Source organism: Cardiocondyla obscurior, linkage group LG01 (assembly GCF_019399895.1).
Source record: "Cardiocondyla obscurior isolate alpha-2009 linkage group LG01, Cobs3.1, whole genome shotgun sequence".
Classification (NCBI taxonomy): Eukaryota; Metazoa; Arthropoda; class Insecta; order Hymenoptera; family Formicidae; genus Cardiocondyla; species Cardiocondyla obscurior.
In genome coordinates, this window is record NC_091864.1 from 270,203 (window position 1) to 292,018 (window position 21,816).

The window sequence follows — 21,816 nt, forward strand, 5'->3', positions numbered from 1 at the left end:
ATTAATATGTAATAGAGCTAGAAAAACGAATAAATATAATCTTTACAAATTTTACTATTTACTTTTAATATTGTTTGACAAAAATTATATTGAATTACGAATAATTATAAAGCAAATGATTTATTGTCTTCAGATTTGTTCCCGAAGATATTTCCACAAACTGTAAGTTCATAACGGACCTATTTGGAATGCCAGACGACTAATTAATAATGCCCAACGATATTGCCGTGCTGGCAAACGACACAGTCATTATTTCAAGGCCATTCACGGGCTTTCCGCGAGAGTTCCCTATTGTTTATGATAAAACGTTCGTTAGAGACTCATCTTTTATTCGTATTCATGTTGGTCATTTCAAAAGAATATTGCTATTCTTATTTATTCCACCGGCCAAAAAAAAAAAGAAAATAAAAAAAAATGTTAACAGAGCAAAAAATTATTTTATAAAACATTGTTTTCGAAATAAATTGTTCGAAAGTACTTTAATGTTGGAGACGCATTTCTGAAAGCACGATAATTAGTCGTCTGGAAAAGGAAGGCAATGGAACATCATATTTATACATATTGTAGATCAAGGAATTGCACCCTGCATCACGAAAAACAACTTTATTTCCAATTTTTACAATGATGTCTAGCAAGTTTCCCCATCCCGTTCGAAATCGCGAAGAGGTTTCGAGTGAGAGGCGAAAGACGAGGTAACGACACGCGACACGCGCCGCGATCGATGCGATACGAGAGCACGGCGTGCGGGAGAGAGAGTAATATCCGGTTATAAAGTACTCGACTCCGGGATAGATGGATGGATGGATGAATCGGGACGAGAGTACGTCGAATACACGGGTATCGAGCGGGCGTCGAAAGTGCAAGCACGGCACGCGAAAGCGCGTGCAAAACGCGCCCGACCGCGTGTCGCGCGATCGCAAATAATAATTTAAACCCCCGCGCTCTTCAATAAACGTGAGATACCCTTAAACGGCAATTTTTAACAGAACTGCCTCCGGCTAACTTTACTCAGTCGCGGATTTACTCGAACAGCCGAAATAGCAGCGAAGTAAAAAATAAATGTCCGACACGAGCCCGACTTCCGCGCACGGCTGCCTCGGCGAGATGTGTCAAATCTCGGACTTTTCTTGCCGGCCGGCTATACTCGACGTGATAAGAAAGCGAATTTATCAGACGGGATGAATAAAATATCGCCGAGTCGAATATCTTGCAGCTTTCACGTCGCGGCCCCGTTAGGCGGTGTCCTCGTTGAATTTTATCCGAAATATTAAAAATTTCCTTTGTATGCGCTCGGTGCTTTGCGGAAAAAAATTTAGATTAAATCTGGAAGGTAATATTTTAACGCGCGCGAAGGTGTGTTTACGCGCGACGGTCGTGAACAGGATGGGAAGGAAAAAATGCGCTTCACTCTGTATTCGCCTCTCCCGGCACGCGGTATTCCTATTTTTTAATTGCTAGAAAAGATAGAGTGTACTATACAAGGCTGGCAGCGATAATTTCGCACCCCTTCGGTCACCGTCGTCGGCTGACTCCGTCTCTCCCTGTTTCCACTGTCACCCCCGCCCCGTTTTTTTTTTCACGGGACGCCCTTGTCTCGTGATTCGGGATAGTGTTCTACGCTCTGCCGGGCTTACTTCTACTGGAACAATTCGAACAACAACAAGACAAAAATAAAGAGACGGTCACGGATTCACCTCCGAGCACTGTAAACGTTTTTTACGGCCAGGACGTGCAAGTACACAGATAATTGAAACGCATCTGTACATCCGAAAAAGTAAAAAAAATATTAAGCAGAGAAATCCATATGTATAAATTTTAAGACATATAATAAAAATTGTTTATGAAAGAATAGAAAAAAAATTTAGCTGAAAAGAAGATACTCCGCTGGATTTAATAATAATAATAATAAAATTAAATGCACATAATATACCAAATAAATCTTTCAGTGCAATAAATTCAATAAATAAATGCAGTTAATTTTCCCCGTAATGTAATCGTTATCTCGGGTAAACTGGAAGCGTACATCACATGGAAACATATCGTTTAATAAGCGAGCCATCGTTCCTCATGCTATCGAGAGCTCCCGCGGCTAAGCTATTAATTACTGGAAGCGTCCATTTCTCAACGCTGGACTAACGCGAGAGGCTATTTAATCGCGCCCCTTGTTCGGGGGGATAGTAACTTAGAGCACTGACCTTGATGGAATCGCCGACGCCGAGATACAGGAGACCGGTCGCACCTGCGTACGCCAGGAGGATGTCGATCGCCTGCTGCGTCTCCAGCAGGATCCGGGTCTCGTTCATCCAGTCGCTGGCGACGCTTCTGGGCGCGCCCTTCAGCAGATTCATGTACCTGAGGGTCATCTTAAAATCGCCGCGGTCCAGCCAGTATCTGAAACAGAACGGCAGGTTAGGTTAGCCGAGGCGAAACAGTCGCGGTTGTCAATTTTAATTAATTTTTATTTGCCCGACGCGGTTTCATAAATAAATTCACACCGATTTGTTAAATAAATGTAACGTCTCGCGAACGACGGAGCAGCTCCGCGATTTACGAAAGGCAATCGGCGCGGAAGATTCGTTGGTTGATCTCTCTCTGGTTATTCACGAGCACAACCGGCTCGCTGGTCACTTTCGCCCCGGAATTTCGAGTCGGACGAGAATCTCCCTTCGTCTCGTCCTCGTCGGTCTTTGAAGAAGGAGCCGCGCGGTAATTCGGCGAAAGATACTGGAACAGTTGGCGACATCCGGTAGCCGGAAGTCGCGCAAGCAGAGGCGAATCTCCGAAAGGAAACGCCGATTTCGAGAGAGAGAGAGAGAGAAGCTGCGGTTTACTAAAAACTTGGACCGCACGTTAGAACTGGCGGGTCGTTTGTTTGTTCTACTCGCGGAACGAAACGTTTATTCACCAGCTTAGGATTAAGTTGGCGATACCCAGCGGATGTCGCTTTTCTCTCGACCGGCACAGACGCCGTGCCTCGCGGAGAAAACCGCATGCACGGAACATCTCGACTGAGAACTTTGCTCAGAATACACCGGGTCGCTTCCGATACGGTAAAGTGAGATTAATGTCGCGCCCCGGCTTAACTGGTAGATTAAGAAGAGAAGGGGGAAAAAAAATGCTAGCGCTTTTAAAGCGGCGAATTTCCACGCGAACGGATGGCAGAATTAAAAGGTGGCCCATTCTGCCGAAAAACTGGAAATACACGTTGCCGTATATAAATCATTAAATTGGTTAATTAATTCAATAGCGTAATTAAATTTAATACTTTGGCCCGACACGAAAATTCAATATTAAATCAATGTAATATTATCGCCGCTGGTAAACACCGCGTTGTTTAACAATTTAATTGTCCATTATCGGGTTGTACTCGATCCGCCGTCGAGATTGCGGTGGAAACCCGTTGGGATCAGCCGCGACGTCGCGGACAATCCGACGTTGGGAATTACACTGCCTATCTTCTCATTACGACAGATTCTACGGAGCCGGGTTACGTGAAGTGGGACACGACGCGACGCGGAACGTTTATTCGTTCCTTTCGTATCCCGAGATCGACTCTCTCTCTTTCTCCTTTTCTCTCACGTAAGTCCATGTGGCCTAATTCGGGGCACGAACGCTCAACGATCGGCGGATACTCAAGTTTCTTGCCGCGCCTCCAGATTTCATATTCGGCGATATCGCCAGGAGCTCGACCTTCGCCGAGACGAGCGGGCGATTCCCTGGATTTATTAAGAATACCCTTGGCTTTTATGTTCTTTTGCCGCGGATAAGCCGGGTTTTTCCTCCACGTCGATTGATCGGCCGCGACGTGCGATACGGACCCCTCGAGATAATTAAACTATCGCGCGGGACGAAAAAGTCCGCCTTCTAGTATAAATTTTTTTCAGCCCACTCGACGTTGATCCTTCTCTTTTTCTCGCCAAAGAATATTCCCGTGCAACTTCGCTGTCTACTTCAAAGCGAAGGAAGTCTTTCGGTTTCGACTTTTCTTTTAATGAGCAAGTAAAAGGAAAATGGACTTAACGTTCGTAACCGCGGTCGCGTTTGTTTCCAAGTAATCGAGCGAAAGCTGGGGGGAAATTACATTTTAGAGTCAGCGAATATTCATTCGCGGGGCTAAGACAATGGCGCCGCTTTTCAAAGCCGTAAAATCTTTTACGGGGTGTATTCCCGTGATATATCGACCGCGTGTCCCCCGAGAGGGCCCGGCAGTTTTACCCGCCCGCGTTGAAAGAGGGTGTGCATACTGCAGTACGCCCCCAAGATTAAAAATTCAGAGGGCTCGCGTCCGGTCCGCACGTGGTCCGCTCGCTGACGACAAACGTGCACGATGCGAGGAGCTACCTACGTCGCGCGTACAGTCGATTTCGAGGGCGCAACTTACATCGGCGTAACTTACACAACCTACCGTTGGGTCGGCTGATAAAGTGTGCCATTCGCATCAGCGGCGCATTATTTATTCACGTTCACCGAGCGCCGTTCTTGGCGCCCGTCGACTGCCTGTTTGTGCGAAGGCCCCCGTCGCCGGAAGAAAAAGTTTTCTTGATAGAATAATTAAGTATTCATCGGCGCCGCCGTCCACGAGCGCCCGGGGAAGAATGCGGCTCGAATTGCATCGCGGGGCGGCTTTGATTAAAAGGGCATGCGTCGCCGCGAGCCTCCGTGAAATTGCGAAAGTACGCGACGCCGAAGTGCCGCGAGTCGTTCGAAGTTTAACGTCAGCCCGCTACGTTCTCGCCGACAATTAATTTAAATCGACAAGCAATTCCGCGAGCCGCGACTCCGAGTTTCCTATCGCACGCGCCGGCGAAATTATGCCCCGCAAAATTTTCGAATCGATGACGAAACCTAACAATTCGCTCGCTCGCGAGAATTCTTAAATCATGCATTTTTAATTCTTACAAAAATAAACGCTAGAAACAGCGGCGGGCGTGGATTAAGAAGGGGGAAAAAAAAAGAAGAAGAGTATAACTCGCCGGAAAAGTCGGGCCGTGTATTTTCGTTTGCGGCCGGCACTCAGCGTTTTCCAGACCGCAACGAGCGAGTGCTTTTAAGTATGTAAAACTGCACGCCGGCCAATTGCACCCCCTACCACGTTTCAAAGATCTCCTCTCGTCCGCGCGCGGTTTCCCGAGCACCTGCGATTCCGTCGCATTTATGACACGATCCGGCAATGAATTTTCTCCCGGCGGACCGTACCTAGCACGCGCCGACCGTTCTCGCAGATTTTTGCACGCGAAGCCGTACGAATATCGAACACCGTTTCCTCGCAGTTGTGTAAGAAATTCCATTGTCGAAATGAAACTTTAACGAACCTTCGCATAAACTACAATCGAGCGTTTCGCGCGCAGCTCCATTTTTCACGTAAATATTTAACGCCTTTTTTCTTTTAACAAAGCGCGATTGTAATATTTTTGTAGAATAATTCTTTTCCTAAAAACATGAGATTCAAGCGTGCTGCAGCGCAGCTCGCGAGACAATGCTTATCTTTATTTAGTGCCAGCCGGAATAAATCGAGACCGCTCTTCGCGAGGCCCGGAAACCGAAGGGACGCTGAAAAACGGAGGGATAAGTCGGCGAAACGGCTCGTCGGCGGATTTCACCGAGAATAGTCTGACGAGTAGTAAATGGCGGTGTTCTTTGTCAAAGTGTACGTGGCGGGTATTACGGCAGGTGTTTTCGTCTTTCTCGCCTCGTTGATGGCCGGCCGGATATATTGCGCTCTACCCACTCCTTAGGGTCTCGTAAGGATAATTTATAGGGTCAACTCGGGACCACGCCGGCAAGAGAAAGGGAGACGGAGGGCCTCGCGTGACGCGAAAATTGCCGCTCGAGTTACGAGTACAATAAAAGTGCATTTAATCGGCGACACGATAAATTCCGTCGGTGTCCGGCATCGACAATTTTCCGCCGTCGTTGTTTACTCTCGTCACCGTTTTCGCGCCGCGAGCTCAGGAATTCGAGAGACTTGCGGAAACGAAGGTACACAATCAATCCGCGATAAAACAGATATTGGGGAAATTAATTGGCTCGTTTGCAATCCGCGGTGATCACCGAGTTTTTACGTGCGCAATAAATTTGCACACCGGGTCCGTTCGATCCGCGTGGATACGGGCTCTTTAATAATTTACGAGAATTCCTTACCTGGCACGCTGGAGTATGTCGTACGTATTCAACGAGTCTACGTCGATTGGCTCGTCTTCAAGCTCCCGTTTTGGAATTGAATTGGCCGTTTTGACGATCAAGAAACTTTGAAGATAACTAAGAAGATATATAGGCAGAGATGCGCCGCCCTCGGGCACCATAGCTAATCTTCTCGCCACGCTCTCTACCTGGAGATGCACAACGAACGAGGGATTTTCAAAAATTGACATTTACATAAGGAGGTTTTGCGGTAAAAAAAAAAAAAGAAAAAAAAAATTCGTAAATGAAAAAGAAAAACTTCACCAAATAATAACGCCGCGATGTAAAAATTTTAAAAAGCTAATTTAAAAAATTAATAATAAAATAACAATTAAAAGGTAAACCGAGCTACAGTACAGCGCGAATAAATTATATGAAATAAACAATATATAAATTTTATAAGACTACGTAAGACCAAAGCTCGTCCGCTTTGTCGATTCAAATTATGTATTAACGATCGAACGATCGCAAAGAAATGAGACACACGAGAGCAGTTCGATTCCGAAGAATAAAGAATTGCGAGAAAAGACGATAATTACCTTGAGGAACCTCTCGCGGAGAGTATCCTCCGGGAACACGCCTCTCTTGGCCGCCTCCTCGGGAATGCTCTGGATAGCGGCGCGCACCAGGGGATCCTCCTTCGCTGGAATCAAAAGGAAATGGAAAATTGAATCGATGCGAGCACATGCCGGCCCGCAGTCCGTTTAATTAACTTAAGTACCAATCGACGTTGATTTTTCGGCCCGTCCGCGCCGCTGGCGTTTCAAGAACTTCGACGAGCAAAATTAATCAGCGTACGTATGTTATTCGCAATAACCGAATTTCCGCCGTACAGTTCAATTCGCTTTCGTGGCCGTCGCGTACGGCACGTTTCCGACCGCGTTTCTTTCTTTCCGTCGTTCTGCGCGTTGCCCTACCTCGCAAGCTGCATAAATGCACTCCAGACGTGCGTTTCAATTTGCGGTTCGGCGCTTAGTTATTGACGGAAGTTGATTTTACGCGTCGGATGGACTGAGTCGAACGTCGCGATTTTTTAAAAAGCTCGTTATTAATCAGTGATGATTGTCTAGTAGCTAAAGGGTTACTAATCATTAGATAACAGGCTCAATTTCCACTCGGGATGAGTCTGATCTAAGTAAGAATTGAAATTACAGAGGTGGCTTCGCGGTGGGAGATTAGAGCGGAGCGCTTGTGGAAAAAAATTTATAGACACTTGGCGCAATTAAGGGCGAGTGTTCGCGGTGAGGTCATAATTAATGAACATGTGCGCGGCGCTCCATCGGGCCGGGCTCTTTTGAAATGCCCGGCATACAGCCTTTATGAAGGTCCCGTGCCTCCGATTAAACCGTAAATCTTTGGTGCTCCCTTCCGCGCTTTAATCCCTTGCCCCGCTTCACCCTCTGCACTTATCCGTTTAATCGCGTAACCCACATACATGCATCTGCGAGAAAGAAAGAGAGAGCCCGTCGCCTCCATTGTCTCTACCTTTCGCGCTCGGTTCGCAGCGAAATCAGCCTCTGCATCGCGGAATCGCAGCGGCGAGTGAGCGATTAAAAGCACGCGCGCGCGGCGGAAAAGCTGTGATACTCGAAAAGCCGGAATAATACTCTTTCTCCCGCGCGCTCGCAGCTTCGAATTAGATCACACGTCGGCCGCCGCCATGCAGATTAACGCCAATAAAAATCGGCATCGCGTATCTCGATGGCGCTCATATTTCAAACCGACGACGGGCACGTATCGAGAAACTGTGCGTAACAAGGTGCGAAGAGTCGCACGCGCCGTATACCACGAATGATAGATATACATGTATATGATAAATTGTATTTATGGAAAAAGTATCGCGTACAGAAGAGGTGCCAGATGAAATATGTGAATCTCGGCTTTTATACGCTCGAACGCTATTGTTGCGCAGCAAAGTGCTGTTGAAAGCGTATACCAGCGCATTGGAAAACCGTGCAACGTCACGGCAAAAATAAAGAAAAAAAAAAAATTGTTTTTTAAAAAATGAAACAAAAACATGTCCCGTATAAAAATAATATTTTTCGATATCGAAGCGCGGAATAATGGAGACGTATAAACATTAAGCTGGAATTTAGATAAATTGCTCGCGCGCTGTGAACAAGAGAGATGTTACGCGGTAAATAGAGAAGGGCCCGCCGTTTTTTATTAATTTAAACGCCAGTCGTAACGCTGCAAGTTATACACCGTACACGCGCGAAATATTGCAAGAATAATAATAACGAGCGCGAGACACGTACCGTTGTCAGGTTAATTAAGTCCGGCGCTAATCATGGCTAAAGTTCATTTGCGAAAAACACGCGGCGGTAATAACAAAGACTACAATTAATCCGAGATACGGTAATTATGAATGACTGCGCTGCGCGGAAATTGCGACGACGTTCGAGCCACCAGCCGCGAAGTCCACGCTCCGCGTTTCCCGGCTTCTCGCGCTAGTTTAGAAAGTTATCCACCGTCTTGCGTATCAGACGCAAACCACAGCACGCCGTAACGCCAAATTACTTTGGAAGCCCATCCCGTGTTATTTCTTCGTTGGGAAAGGCGAGTGCACTTGGATGGTACGTAAGTTAGCGTGTGTGCACATATTAAAATATCTCAAATAAATTATTCGCGAGCGAAACGGGAGGTTGCATACTTTTACATGATAAGTCTATAATACTTTCGCGTTAAAGATATATTATATATTAAAATTTTTAACGCCCTGTCGTTTCGAGCTTTTTCTCTCTATGATCGATTAATTAATTAAATTTTTATGGCGTATTTTTTAAGTTTTTTAAAATCGAGTTGAAATACTTACGTGCTGCCTTGCAGACGGCTTTAATTTCGGGTTCGAGCGGTTTAATTGCTTTATCCTTTGCCGCACCCAGCGGCGCGACTCTCACCGTCCTGGCCAAGGCTTGACAGGCCGCCCAGAGGATCTGCACATTCGACGCACCCTTTTCCTCCTCTATGCGAGCTGAAATGAAAGTGTTTCGTCTGAGGTGAATCCGGGATGTTAAATAAAATTCTTCGCGGCCGGCAGAACTTACATTACATTCTTGGCTATTAAAAATTTAAATAGTCTCGTTAATAGTCCAAGGTGAAAGTTTATATCGCGCTGATAAAGCTTGAAAATTGTGCTCGTTTTTCTTCACTAACATAATTTTGCATTTTTATGATCGTAAATTAGGAACGAGATAGCCGTCGGGATTTATATTCAGAAATTATTACGAGCCAGAAATTTAAATATTACAAAAATATCAGACAAAAGCGAGACCTGCGATTTATTCGTTGTACGCGTCGCGTGGCACGTTAATGCGCGTGAACAAAAATTAACGAACATTGTCAGTGGTCTAATATAAAATTGCGACTAGTCAGTAGCCACTACAAAATTACCAAAAAAAAAAAAAAAAAGAAAAAAAAAAAGAAATAAAATAAAATAAAATAAAAAACTCGCGAGAGATCGATTCGTAAAATTCTTATAATTTAATTTGTGTCCATCGTGGTTTCGCGATCACTCGGAAAACCCCGAGGGTGTCGTGTTACAGCGACAAACATTTCGCCCGCTCTCGTGACGTGGCGAAAATTTTTCGATACCCGTTGTTTGCCGCAGGAAAATCCCGATACGTGCGTGAATTATGGAAGCTAGTCGCGTCGCGCGGGCTCTCCCACGTGCTCGTGCCCCGAAAGACCATACGCGAGATCGGCATTTATGCAGAATCCAGTTTGCGCGCGCGGATAAAACTTAAACATTAACCCGCGCAATTTATGACTGTTTGTCGAGATATCAAAATATTCCGTCGCGCATGCATTTAAATTAAACTCGGCATTTATTTATTGCCACTTGGTAAACGGTGTATATGTTTTCCCGGCCGCCACTCTTCAGCGCAGTTTCGCAAGGGAACAACTGAACAACGGAGAAATAAACACCCGCACGGCAAGCCTCGCCATCGTGCGAATTGAAAATGCATACTCGAATATCGTTTACATCGCGGGAAACATTTTCGCGCGGGTCACGCGAGCGTGAAAATATCGCTTCGAGCCGGGCCGGTCAATTAAATGGTAATGCGACCGCGATGTTTGCGACTTCGTGTTTGTTAACTTCGCGACTAATTGAATCATCGTTAAATTATCGCGTCAGCATAATCGGCGTTTAATCGACGGCATGACGAGCGTCCGCATGTCGGCCGGCGCGATTGATGAACTGTAAATCGGCCCGAAAGATGCTCCGCCGTGGACGTTAACATCGCCACGGCGAGAGAAACGAAATCTAGCCTGGATCCACGGTGCCTCTGACCCGTGATTTATTACGCGTATCAATCCGAATAGGGTTTACAGAGCGATCTCTTGTCTGGAGAAAATTACTTCGCTCGGTTAGAGATTCCCCGTGCCGCACTCACCCCTTTTCTGTCTGTTTCCCAAATCAGAGTCTACCTCGCGTTTCCATCTGCGCGACGACACGCGCGATTTAAGTAAAATCTGATAAGCTCTAATTCTCGAGCTAGCGAACACTATCTACCTTGTCGCGAGCACCTGTTCGGGAAAAAAAAAAAAAGCGAGAGAACGAATTGAATCAGCAATAAACGCAGCGTCGTTTATTGCATCGAGCGGTCTAAAGGCCCACTCATTATTATGCTCTCGTATAAAGTATATGTAATGCCTTTAGCGAAAAGAAAAACGGTGATCCTAGCGAAGGCTTAGTCAGCAAACCGCTGGTTATCTCCCGCTTTAATTTACTTCGGGGTCTCGAATAACCGAATCCGCGATTTGCGGCAATATCGTGTTTCTCGGCGGCAATAAAATTCCGGCGCACTCTTAAGTTAATCCCGCACGAGGCGCATTTTTATCAGGCGACGCCACGGAGGTTCGCCGGCGGGGTGGCGGGGACGCATTATCAATTTCGGAAGCGTAAGTGAGCGGCCTCGCGAATTCGTAACCGCAGGACCAGTCTCGAGTCCACCATACGGGGACGAATTACCGAATTTCTGTCATGCTATTTCAGCTTTATTACCCGCCCAGCTCCGGTTGCTTTATTGGTGGTGCATTACACATACACCACGGCCGTCTGACGCTATTTCCTTTTACGAGTGGCTTCAAGAGCGATAGGTAATTCCTGCGAAAAATCAAATGGAAGGTCTCGGGCATCGATCGCGCCGGCGAGACTTCGCAATATGCACTTCGCTGTGCCCCGAAAAACTAATTATTTCGTAACATTCGCGCAGTCATTCGGCTCGCGGTTTTATATCCGCTTGTCAGTCATCGTCCGACTTTATTGGCAATACCGTTGGACCCGCCATAATGCCGCGCTGGACCGTGTATCCCACTATTGCGATCGCCGATTGTCGAAACGCGAACGCGCGTTTCCGGAATAACGATGAAGAAGAAAGAGAGGGGAAGAAAAGGGGGGGAAAGAAAAAGAATTTAATTTTTAAATCTAAACACGGAATCTTCGCAGACAAATGTGCAAATGTAATAAAGCAAGTTACGCGTTTCAATATTTGATGTCGTAATACTTAAATTCTTCTTAATGCTCGCCGCCGCGGTGCATACATAATCGATCGACTTCCATCAACCTTATATCACTACTAAAATACAAAGTTACTTAGCCATAAATGGTAAAGATAAATTAAAATCGAAAAGACAAAGAGATCGCTTTTTCGCTCGTTTTCCGCGTATAAACGACCCGCTCGTAAATTAACGACAAGCGTTCCGTTCTTTTCTCTCACGCGGCATTGGATTCGCGTTGCTGGAACGCATCGACTTCGATCACTTAAAACGACCGTAAAGCCAAAATGACAGACCGATCGCACGACACGCGACATATATCCGAGAATCTGTTTCCCTTCGCGCTCTTTCTCTCTCCTTTTCTTTCGCTTTTTCCCCGGTGCTTATATTGCCGCGCGATGGACTTTCAGCGAGCGATTTTTACGCCCGAGCTGCTCGGTGAACATCGACGCGGAAAACGGAGAAGGTTGAAGGGCTCGGGACTGTTTCAAGCCGGATCTACTCCATCTCGCGTGTCGGCTCTCCACTCCGCCAGCCCTCTCGACGAAATCGCGTTATTACGTGAGCGAAGACGGGTCCTGACCAGACGTCGTCGCATAAAGTTTCCGAGCTAAATCCGCCACGTATCCGCGGGATTTATCAAAACTCCTGAACAAACGCGTCCAATTATTTCGGATAATTACTGTACTTTATCCGAGTCCCGATGTGTCGTTACTCGCACGAAGTGTCTTTCGCAATCATGTTACGCGTTTTGTTTTACATATTTTCAATCCAATAATCATTTCTATGCCTTCCGTAGTTCGTAGCAAAAAAATTCCGTATGTTATCCGATGGCATCGCGCCAGGTCATACACTGCTACCGCACCGCTTGTTCCTCTCTTTCACATTTTCTCTTTTTTTCCATTTACATTCCTTCCTTTCTATCCCTCTCTCTCCCTCATTCTCTCTTTAAAGTTTAAATTCCAGCTAATCGATAAAGAGAAAACTCAAATGCTGACATTATTACTGCGAGAATTTGTGGCCGGACAGTACTTATCAGTTCACTCGAGTGAATTTAAAGGCGAGCTCTTTCTTCCCTCGCTCTCCGTCGTTTCCGGCCCATCGGCTCGTCCCCCCGCGAGGCGCCGGTTAAATCAGTTCAGAGGGTAATAACCGGCGGCCACGTGACATTTTACGCTCCGAAAGTCCCGCGAAATCCGAGGGCCGCTCCACACAGAGGGCTTTCATCGCGGCGCGAGTTCTCGCCCTCCACCGCCGGCCCTCCCCCGTGACCCTGTTTTCCCGTACGCTCTCGGACTGACGAGCGTAACGATGCGGTCGACGCACGACAAAAGGGTGGATTGCACAATGCCCCTCATGTCATGCCCGACACGCCAAACGCCTCTTCCCTGATCCGCCGCCGACGCGCAACGGCGTCACGAGGCTGCGCCTCCGCACGTCGGTCCACCGGCTGTACGCGATCGCGTAACACGCGGAGGACCCCACGCTTCCCACCCACGAGAAGCCCCGCCGGCGGATATGCATTCGAGCCTAATCGCGAAATAAGATCGGCCGCGGCAGCAACTTTCCAACGAGGACGCGGCCCGAATTCCGCGTCCGCGACACGCGCGGCATCGGCCTGAAGCACTTACGACGTGTGGCCGGTCCCCCTTATCTCGGATGTGTCACCCCCGGAAATTTCATTAGTTAAGCAAATTAATTCAGTCGGGGGTTTTTTTTTTTTTTTTTTTTTTTTTTTTTTTTTTTTTTTTTTCTCCCGGTGGAAGACGTATCAGGCGTTCCGAGCGCTATCATAACGTTAACTCGGTCACTAAGATAAAAGCGATAAAACATATTGGTATAAGCAAACTACGGTGAAATTAAATTCCCAAGGCGCAGCGGCGCGGCCGACGCAACGTCGAAAGGCAGACCGGCCTATTTAATTGGATTATTAAATTCTGAAACGTAGCGACTTTGTCGCGGATTAATCCCACGTGGGTTTCTTTATCGAGTTAACCATTCTTTTCCTCGCGCTCGTTTATTTTGCGTGCGCACGAATTCGATTTGCTCGACGTATGGACGTACGTCAATTGAGAACTTACGTCGGCGACGTCAGTTGATTGAAATCCGACCGAACGTGCATCTAATGTCAAGAGTTAATCTTTTAACGCGCAAATTTAATTTCCGCGTCGCTTTTCCAGTTACAATAAAATAATTAAATTACATCTACAATTTATTATTAAAAAAAAAAACTTACAAGGCGCAGTTTCTACGTCTCGGGATACCGTGTAATTGGGGTAATATCCTTAATTAGTGGGCGCAAATGACGCGGAATTATTCCCAAATGTGACAGGGTGGAATTTAATTTTTAATTTCGGTGTAAATTACCCGCTATCGTTTTCTCGGCTTTTTAGCGGTGTGCCGCGACTATATCAATTAGAACGATCGGAAAACTTTTAATTGCCGTGATGCCGGGCACGTTGGCAGCCTCGACCCTCCTCCGTATCGGTGTTGTACGAAATTCGCCAAGTTCGGGCAACTTGGCGACTTGACGAGGCAACAATACAGGCGGGCGAGACGCTCCACCTAATCGGCGGCCACCCCGAGACTTCTCTTATTAACAGGGTTGTTCTTTTGCCGCGAGGGAAAAAAACCGGTCGGTACCGTTGGTCCGGTAAAATACCCACGGTCGCAGTTATTTGTCGCAAACGGCAAAGAAACTCCGCCGGGACTTTATTTCCACTGTCGCGCGGCTTCCCGGCGCGCGAGCCGACACCAGCGGTTCGTTGAAATACGAGCCGAGAGCTTCCCGGTGTACTCGGAGGCACCGGGCTGGGAGAGAACGCGGCTGACTTTTCTTTTTGCGTTGTCTTTTGACGCTGAAACCACACGGCGCGAGGGAGAAATAAGGGAGAAGCGCGCCTCCTCTCTTCCTCCCGGGGAAAAGTTGCCCGTTGCATTTCGAACGACGACGTAAGAACACGGTTAAGCCGCATTCCGACGGTACGGCATCCCGACAGTAATGCGCAGAAAAAGCGGACCGAGGCTGGAAGCCGGGAAAAGCGAGGAAACCGCGATCGCCCCCGAGATCGCACCGAGAAAACGAGCCCTTCTGGACTCTACCCTTTCGGTATTTGCAAATTTCCTACTGCAGCGCTGACGCGAGAAATTTGTATGGAAATGCGCAGCGAAATATATTCGGCATACAAATTATCGGGAACAATAGGCTTGACTCTTGGAAAATATAGCGCGTTTAATTTGTATAAAACGCTCTCGAAGACTCGCGTATTATTTTAATTAATTTTTAAAATTAATTCTACACTTTTTCTTGAAAATAAATATAAAAATTAAATATGCCACGCGTCATGGCGTTTTAAATCAAACGGTTTGAAATGACAATGATTGTTTCGAGATTTGACGAGCGATTCTTTGTCAGTGTCCGGCGGTAATATTTTCTCTCGACCGCGGACGATTTTTCTTCGATATTGCCCGTATTACTTTTTCGAGCCTCGCGTAAACGGGGTGCCTTTCTTCACGCCAAGTGTTTCTTCCACGCGAGAGTCGTAGCCGCTACAGCCACGAAGGGCAAGAAGAAAGGTCCGACGTGGGAACCCGCCAGCTCGACGACCTATTTTCTATTATTTTTTTTATTCCCTCCCTTGCCGATTTCGTCGAAGCATTTTCGCCGGTTCGAAAACCGTGCGCGGGGTAAAACACGCGACGTCGTATAAATAACGCATTTTAAACGTGAATTTAATTAAAAAAACGCGATCAGTATGTATCTCGATCAAATACATATTTACGACGGGCATCAATTTTATGAAAGAAAAATCAATATTTATAGCAAAATAAATTTTTTTTAAATAAAACCAAAGGTGCAATTTTATTCGCTATTTATCGATTTAGCTTTGATCGAATATTTGGTTAATATTTGATTCGTTAAAAATTTTGATTTTATCTTTCATTACATTAACAGCGGCGCGAGTCTTATTAAAACAAGGAACCAGCGATGTTTGCAGACGCACCGCAAATTTTGCACGACATTTCAATCTGTATTCCGCCCCCACGGCGCGGTTCCGAAATTCTACGCGCTTTCAGGTTTACGCGTCCAGCTGTCACGCTATTAATTTCGAGACGTTCGGCACTGAGGAACACGTACCTACTTTCTGATTTACGACGGGGGCTGCAACCCTCGCACGGCGCACCCATTCGCGCGCTACCGAGAAAATATTAAATCGTAAACGCTTGTGCGCTCGCGATTAAACGTCTGATTCCACATCCGCAGCCCCAGCAGTATAAAAAAGTCGACTTTTCACAGATATTGGACGCCTTTTTGCAGACTCGCGAGCCGTATTCCTCCGCGCAACGCAATATACCTACCGACAAAATATTCATATTCGATATCCTTAAACTCATGTTTGAATACCATGAATCTGGTATCTGTTAAGAAAAGCTATATCTAAAATCTCGCGCACGCGAGAGCGGCGAGTAATCGCGAAATGATCCAACAATAAAAAGTGCGCACCGTAAATCGCGAGGGAATATGACTTTTGCAGTCGATTAAGAAATTTATTGCCTTCGATTAGAATTTTTCGACTTTCACGATCGGTAATGGGCGACTCTGATTGAAGCAATTGGTCCGGACGGGAAAAGCTGACGCTTTTGTTCTTTTATCCGCCGCCCTTTCAACGACGCGATTAAATAATTTATTCAACCCAAATTCGAAAATACCGTCGCGCTTTGAATCGCGAGGAACGGGATCGTCGCCGTCGCCGCCGTTATTCTCGAGATTTTGCCGGAAGGTCGTCTTCCTAGGAGACGGGAAGACGGTTACAGTCAAATGCAGCGCGTTTCTCCTCGCGAAACTTCCTCGTGCGGCGACGTGGATGAGCTTAACCCGATGTAATTGCGGCGGAAATATTCGGTGATCTATCTCGTATTTCTGCGCGGGGGGTGGAAACCTGCCAAAGCGGGGGAAGAGCGCGAGTCGCATCGATGTCGAGCGAGATAACGTCGCCGGCTTTCGTCTTCCCGGAGGATTCGCGTCCGACGCGAGCAGAGCGACCGGCATCTCGAGCGCGTCGAGTCGCTCGACGTTGCATTAGTTAAGTCTCCCGCATGAATATGCACCGCGTATCGCTGCGCTCGCTCGTTACAGGGCTTCCGCCGACGTCTATTTTGTCCCGGCGACAACGAGATTAGATCTCGCGAGGCGGCCTCGTGCGCATAACTTGCGAAGGGGAAATTCCGCAAATTAGGCGCCGGCCTCCCTTCGAGCGAAAACAATTCACGCGGCTCCCTCCTCCCCCTCGTCCCTTCGCGCTCGTTACCCCGTAAATTGGTGACGTTATTATTCTCTTCGCCGAGCGAACCTGGTCGTAAAGTGATAAATGCCCGCGAAAGCGCGAGGCGCGCGGAGACCGCGTTTTTCGTCACGCGAAACACGGCCGACAGTTGCTTTTTCCCTTCGCCACTCGGCACGCGATGCCGCGGTCGTATAGTGACCCTTAATAGCGCCCGCGAGAAGACGTACGGCGGAAGTTATAATTGGGGCACACGCCGCATATGTTAGTCGATCTGTCGGAACGATAAAACTAGGACACACATCCCTCGCTCCCCGCTCCCACTCGTTTTATTGCTCTCTCGGCCACCCAGCGTTTTGCCCGCCTGTTTAAAGTGCACGATAAAAGAATACGACTGTATTAAATCCGAAATTTTATTACGCTGTTGCGCAAGTCGTTCAATCGTTTAATAATCGACCTTTAAATTTAATGCAGCTATCACGCTCTCCCTCGCACCGCAAGTGAAAATGAATAAGTATTTATTTTTGTGACTATCTTCAAAAAATTAAGTTGTCGCTTAAAAAAGAAACGAAATCTGTCTAGTATCGTCTCGTCACTGTCCAGCGCGGATCGTGTTTCTAAATAGATATCTAAATTTTTTTCGCCGCGGACTTGTTTACTGTTTTGGTCTGACCTTACGCAACTCTCGCTCGACTGCTGAATTCGCCGAGCAAAAACTGGTTCTCGCCGTCCGCCGCCCGCGAGTCCTCCACCTTGCGAGCTCGGAACGTGAAAAAGACTGCCGGCCGATGTAAACACACGCACGTACTAACACTACCGCGACGGTCGACTGCCGAAATCGCCGGGCAAACCGGTTCTTGCCATCCGCCGCCCCCGCGCATCTTCCACCTTGCGAACTTGGATTCTTGGAACGCGAAGGAGACTGCCGGTCAGATGTTGACACACGCACGTACTCACACTATCGCGGCGGTCAATGGACCCAGCGAATTCGACAGTCGAGCGTTGCGTAAGGTCAGAACGCGCAGTAGAGACTCGGACGCGACGAAAAACGTTTAGATATCGAACTTTTCAGACAGCCACGAAATGAACCACGAATCAGCTAGCTAATTATTAGGTGGGAATCAATTTCCACTCGGGTATATCCGCGCCAAGTTTATGGTCGTCGTTCTACTCGCAGCGGAATTACCGTCTCTACGGAACGCTAATCGAAAGTCGGCATTTTTATGAAGTCCCGGAGAATCCTTTTTTTTCCCGCCCTCGCTCGCGGGGTCGTCCGACGCCGAACGTCACCCGTCGCAACATCGCCCACCGTTGAAATCTAGAAGTTTACACCTCGGCGCTTCCATCCTCATCTCTTTTCATGCTACCTTTTTATTGCTAATTTCTATTCATGAAATACGTCCCCGCGCCGCCGCTGTCGCGATCTGCGGAAGAGCGAACGCACGAGCGGTAAGAACGCGAGTTGCTTTTTTTTTCCTTTTCCCCCTTTTGTTCTTTCGCCGCGCTTTTTTTTTTTCTCTCTCGCGAGGTGCCCACGAGAAATGCCAATAACTTTATTCTTCGCCCACGCGACGTCAATTTATTAATCACGGTATCTCGCGCCTTTTCCGTCGGGTGACTTTTATCTCCGCCGCGCGACACTTCAAGAAACCTGCATTTTATTAACTTTCGGCGCGACTGCCGCTCGTGCCGGGCCGCCCGCGAGTTCTCCGGCGAGCAGCAGGCAGTTCGCGAAAACGACGTAGTTCGCCAAATTAAACGCAGAACTCCTCGCCGGATAATGGATATTATGCAGCGGTGAGCACCGTATTCCGCGCGTTTCTTTCTCCGCCCTTCCCTCCCCCGCGCAACCCTCTGGCCAACACTTTCGTCCGCTTGTTGGGCAAAGTTAATTAACGAGCGAAAAGCGTCTCCGCGAGAACGAGGCCCTCCCCTTCTCTCTCCCGCGGCAGCTGGAAATATCCCGGTCGGCCGAATTCGGTGACACCGCTTCGAGAGACAATCCGCAATTAGGACAATAATTATAAGCGCCGGTAAACCGCCGGGGAATTAGGACGTTTTAATCGAGGAACGCGGTGAGGAACGATTTCGGTGGAAATATCGCAATAGTTTTGCGGGAAAACTGCCCGTCGCTCTCGCGTCGAAGTGAACCGTTCGCCGAAGACCGCAATGAATTCCAAATAAAATTCATTCCGCGCGGCACTCGCCCGCTCGGATTACGGCTATTTAAAAAAATCTTTTGTCGTTTCGAGCCCGGCCCCTCCTGCACCACGGCGATTAATAATATGCCGCGCGAGATAAAATAAACCCCGGATATTCCGCGCGCGAGAAGTATGCGGGGGATTAAGCGCGGGCGATAATCGATAATGCTCGGATAATAAACACGCAACGGGCCACTGGAAACGGACCAGAAAAACATCTACCCCCGCGAGCGGGACAACGATTTTCAATAATGTAACACGGCCGGCGCGGGGCGCCAAGTATCGATAACGTGTCGCGCTCGTAATCCGTTCGGTGACCGGAAAATTGCCCGAACGGAAACTAATTAAAGATAGTTATCGGCGGGCGCGTTGCGCAATGAGTGCACGCCGCGGACGAGATTTGTTAATCGAGAATTAATCCGGCCCGAATAGCGGGCGGGCAGCGGCGATAAGAGACCGGTGGAGGGTGTCGTGTTCAACTCGAACAGAGTTAATCCGGATTAAGCTCCTGGTGAGCCCCTCCTGCCGCCGTTAAAACTAGAAAGGACAAACACGTCTCGCGGTACCTCTAGCCGGTGTCGCGTCTCAGAACGTCGTTTCGTGCGCGGATTATAAAATCGTCGCGAAATAATAAAACTGCGCGAGTATTGCGCGCGACAAGAGCTCCGTTCGGCGAATGATCGGCATTCGATAAGCATCGTCGACATAACTCGCAACGGCGGCTTCGTGCAATCCTCAAAATCCTTTAACGGTATTTTAAAAATCTCCGAATCCTTCTCGCGAGAAATTTTTAATTACGAATAACGCCGCGATATATTTTAAAAATTATCTTTATTTTTCTGAATTTTTTATTTCGCGGTCTGTTCGATCTTTCGTCCGGTGTGACAATTCTATATCGATTCGATAGCCTCGGGATCACGTTGGATATTAGTCTTCTTTCAGGAGCAATTACAGGATCACGACTCTCTCCCGCTCGGTAAACATCCGCAGCTGAGTTACACGTCCGGCTCGGTGAAAGACAGGGAGTGCGAGTCGCAAACAGGACCGATCGTGCAAACGCCACACATTCGACGGCGAAATTCGACCCGACTCGATCCAACCTGGGTGCCCAGGAGAGGTCCATTACCGTCGAAAGGACAAAGAGATTGGGGAAAGACAAACAGCGCGAGAGATCAAGCGTCTCGAAACGTCGCCGACACTTTCCCAACGCGGACACGAGCGCGCGCAGGTCTTTTATAGAGATCGGCCCGGTGTTTTTTTTTTTTTTTTGCCCCCGTAATTAAACGCCAGAACACGGCACAATGGCGGAGACGACAAAGGCGAGAGCGTTTCCCCGAAAGATGATTTGTCCACTGAACGGTACGCCGGACACCGAATATTACTTACGAGACCGACGAACGTTGCTATCGTCAGTCACCGTGACTTGTACGAGATCTACATATCGGGATAATTACTCGCAAAATTATACGCAAGATCGATCGCGCTAAATTAAATCACGCTATATCTTACATTATTTTTTTTTTTTTAGGTAGAAGTCGCAATTGTACGACCACACGTCGTACCGCACGTCTTTCGCGGAAAAAGAAACACGAACTCCTTCCTGGCCCGAGATAAAAACACGCTTACAAGAATACGTACTTACCTTTGAGAGCAGCGGTGAGGGCGCGGGACCTTCCAACCACCTCCGCGAGTTGCGTTTTGTACTTTATGGCGTTGGCGTCGGCCTGCTCGCTGAGCGCGCGCTGCAGCGTCCTTTGCGTCTCCTGTTCTTTGACCGAGAGCGCCTCCCGCAGATGATCGGCGTGTATCTCCGTCTGCAATTTCAACTGCCGCCGCATCTCGTCGTCGAACTTCTTCTGCTCCGCCAGCAACTGAAACACAGAGACGGATACTCGTTAACTTAGACGCAGAGCACGGACGACCGCACTTAACTCGTTTGTTTTATAACTTTCTTTTCCCGTATCGCGTAAATTAAAGAGGAAAAAAAAATGTAGACTGTACGTTGCAAAAATAAAATGCTCTCTTTACAAAATTATTAATTACTTTTCTTTCTTTTTTTTTACCCTGTATCTATAATTAATGTCGATCGTGCCTTAACCTTTCACATTCCATTAAAAATAAATGCATTGCGGATTTGTTGCGCTCCCCCAGCCCTTTCCAATCTCTTATCCACGGGGATAAAGGAAAATGAACGTCACGCGAGAGATAAGCCAAAGTTTCGGGAAACTAGATAAGACGTTGCATGCCAGTGCTTTAAAGTCTAGAACAAACAGTGTCTCTCGACAGCTCGGCGACGTTGTTGCAAGGGGCAGTAAGACGAGAACATCATCAGTGGCCCGATTCCCGAGGAGTGACAAAAAAGATAAGTCTCCACGGGATCCGCGTCACTTAACGCCCCTTATTTCGAAACAGATTGGAGCACGAAAGAAATATGTAAAATACTTTGAAAACGGAAAACAGTAAGATCTGACGAAAAATTAAACTCGCTATCTTTCCCTCGCGAGAATCAATGTTCTTTTCTATTAAAAAAAAAAAAAAAAATCTCCAAGAGGCTGGTGCCTCCTGCAATCGCCACTCTCGGCGTGATAATGCCGCTTAAGATACAGGCCCCAAAGCATTAGCCTAATGAGACTTTGATGAATTATCCGCAC

The 21,816-nt window shown here is 47.5% G+C and overlaps 1 protein-coding gene across 6 annotated transcripts in view; it reads right to left on the minus strand.

The window, feature by feature from the left end:
• Window positions 1–588: 588 nt before the first annotated feature.
• Mitofilin (inner membrane mitochondrial protein mitofilin) overlaps window positions 589–21,816 on the minus strand; it is a 72,659-nt gene continuing 51,431 nt past the window's right edge. For 5 of the 6 annotated variants that reach the window (XM_070663299.1, XM_070663264.1, XM_070663283.1 and 2 more), the window contains 6 exons: window positions 20,808–21,036; window positions 8,996–9,154; window positions 6,720–6,823; window positions 6,142–6,329; window positions 2,196–2,391; window positions 589–1,636 (listed from right to left, as the gene is read on the minus strand). In XM_070663299.1, the coding sequence (XP_070519400.1) occupies window positions 1,631–1,636; window positions 2,196–2,391; window positions 6,142–6,329; window positions 6,720–6,823; window positions 8,996–9,154; window positions 20,808–21,036 (882 nt within the window). In that variant the 3' untranslated portion in view covers window positions 589–1,630. Of the gene's footprint in view, window positions 1,640–2,195; window positions 2,392–6,141; window positions 6,330–6,719; window positions 6,824–8,995; window positions 9,155–20,807; window positions 21,037–21,816 lie in introns of all 6 variants that reach the window. The other variant, XM_070663274.1, reaches the window with a different exon arrangement.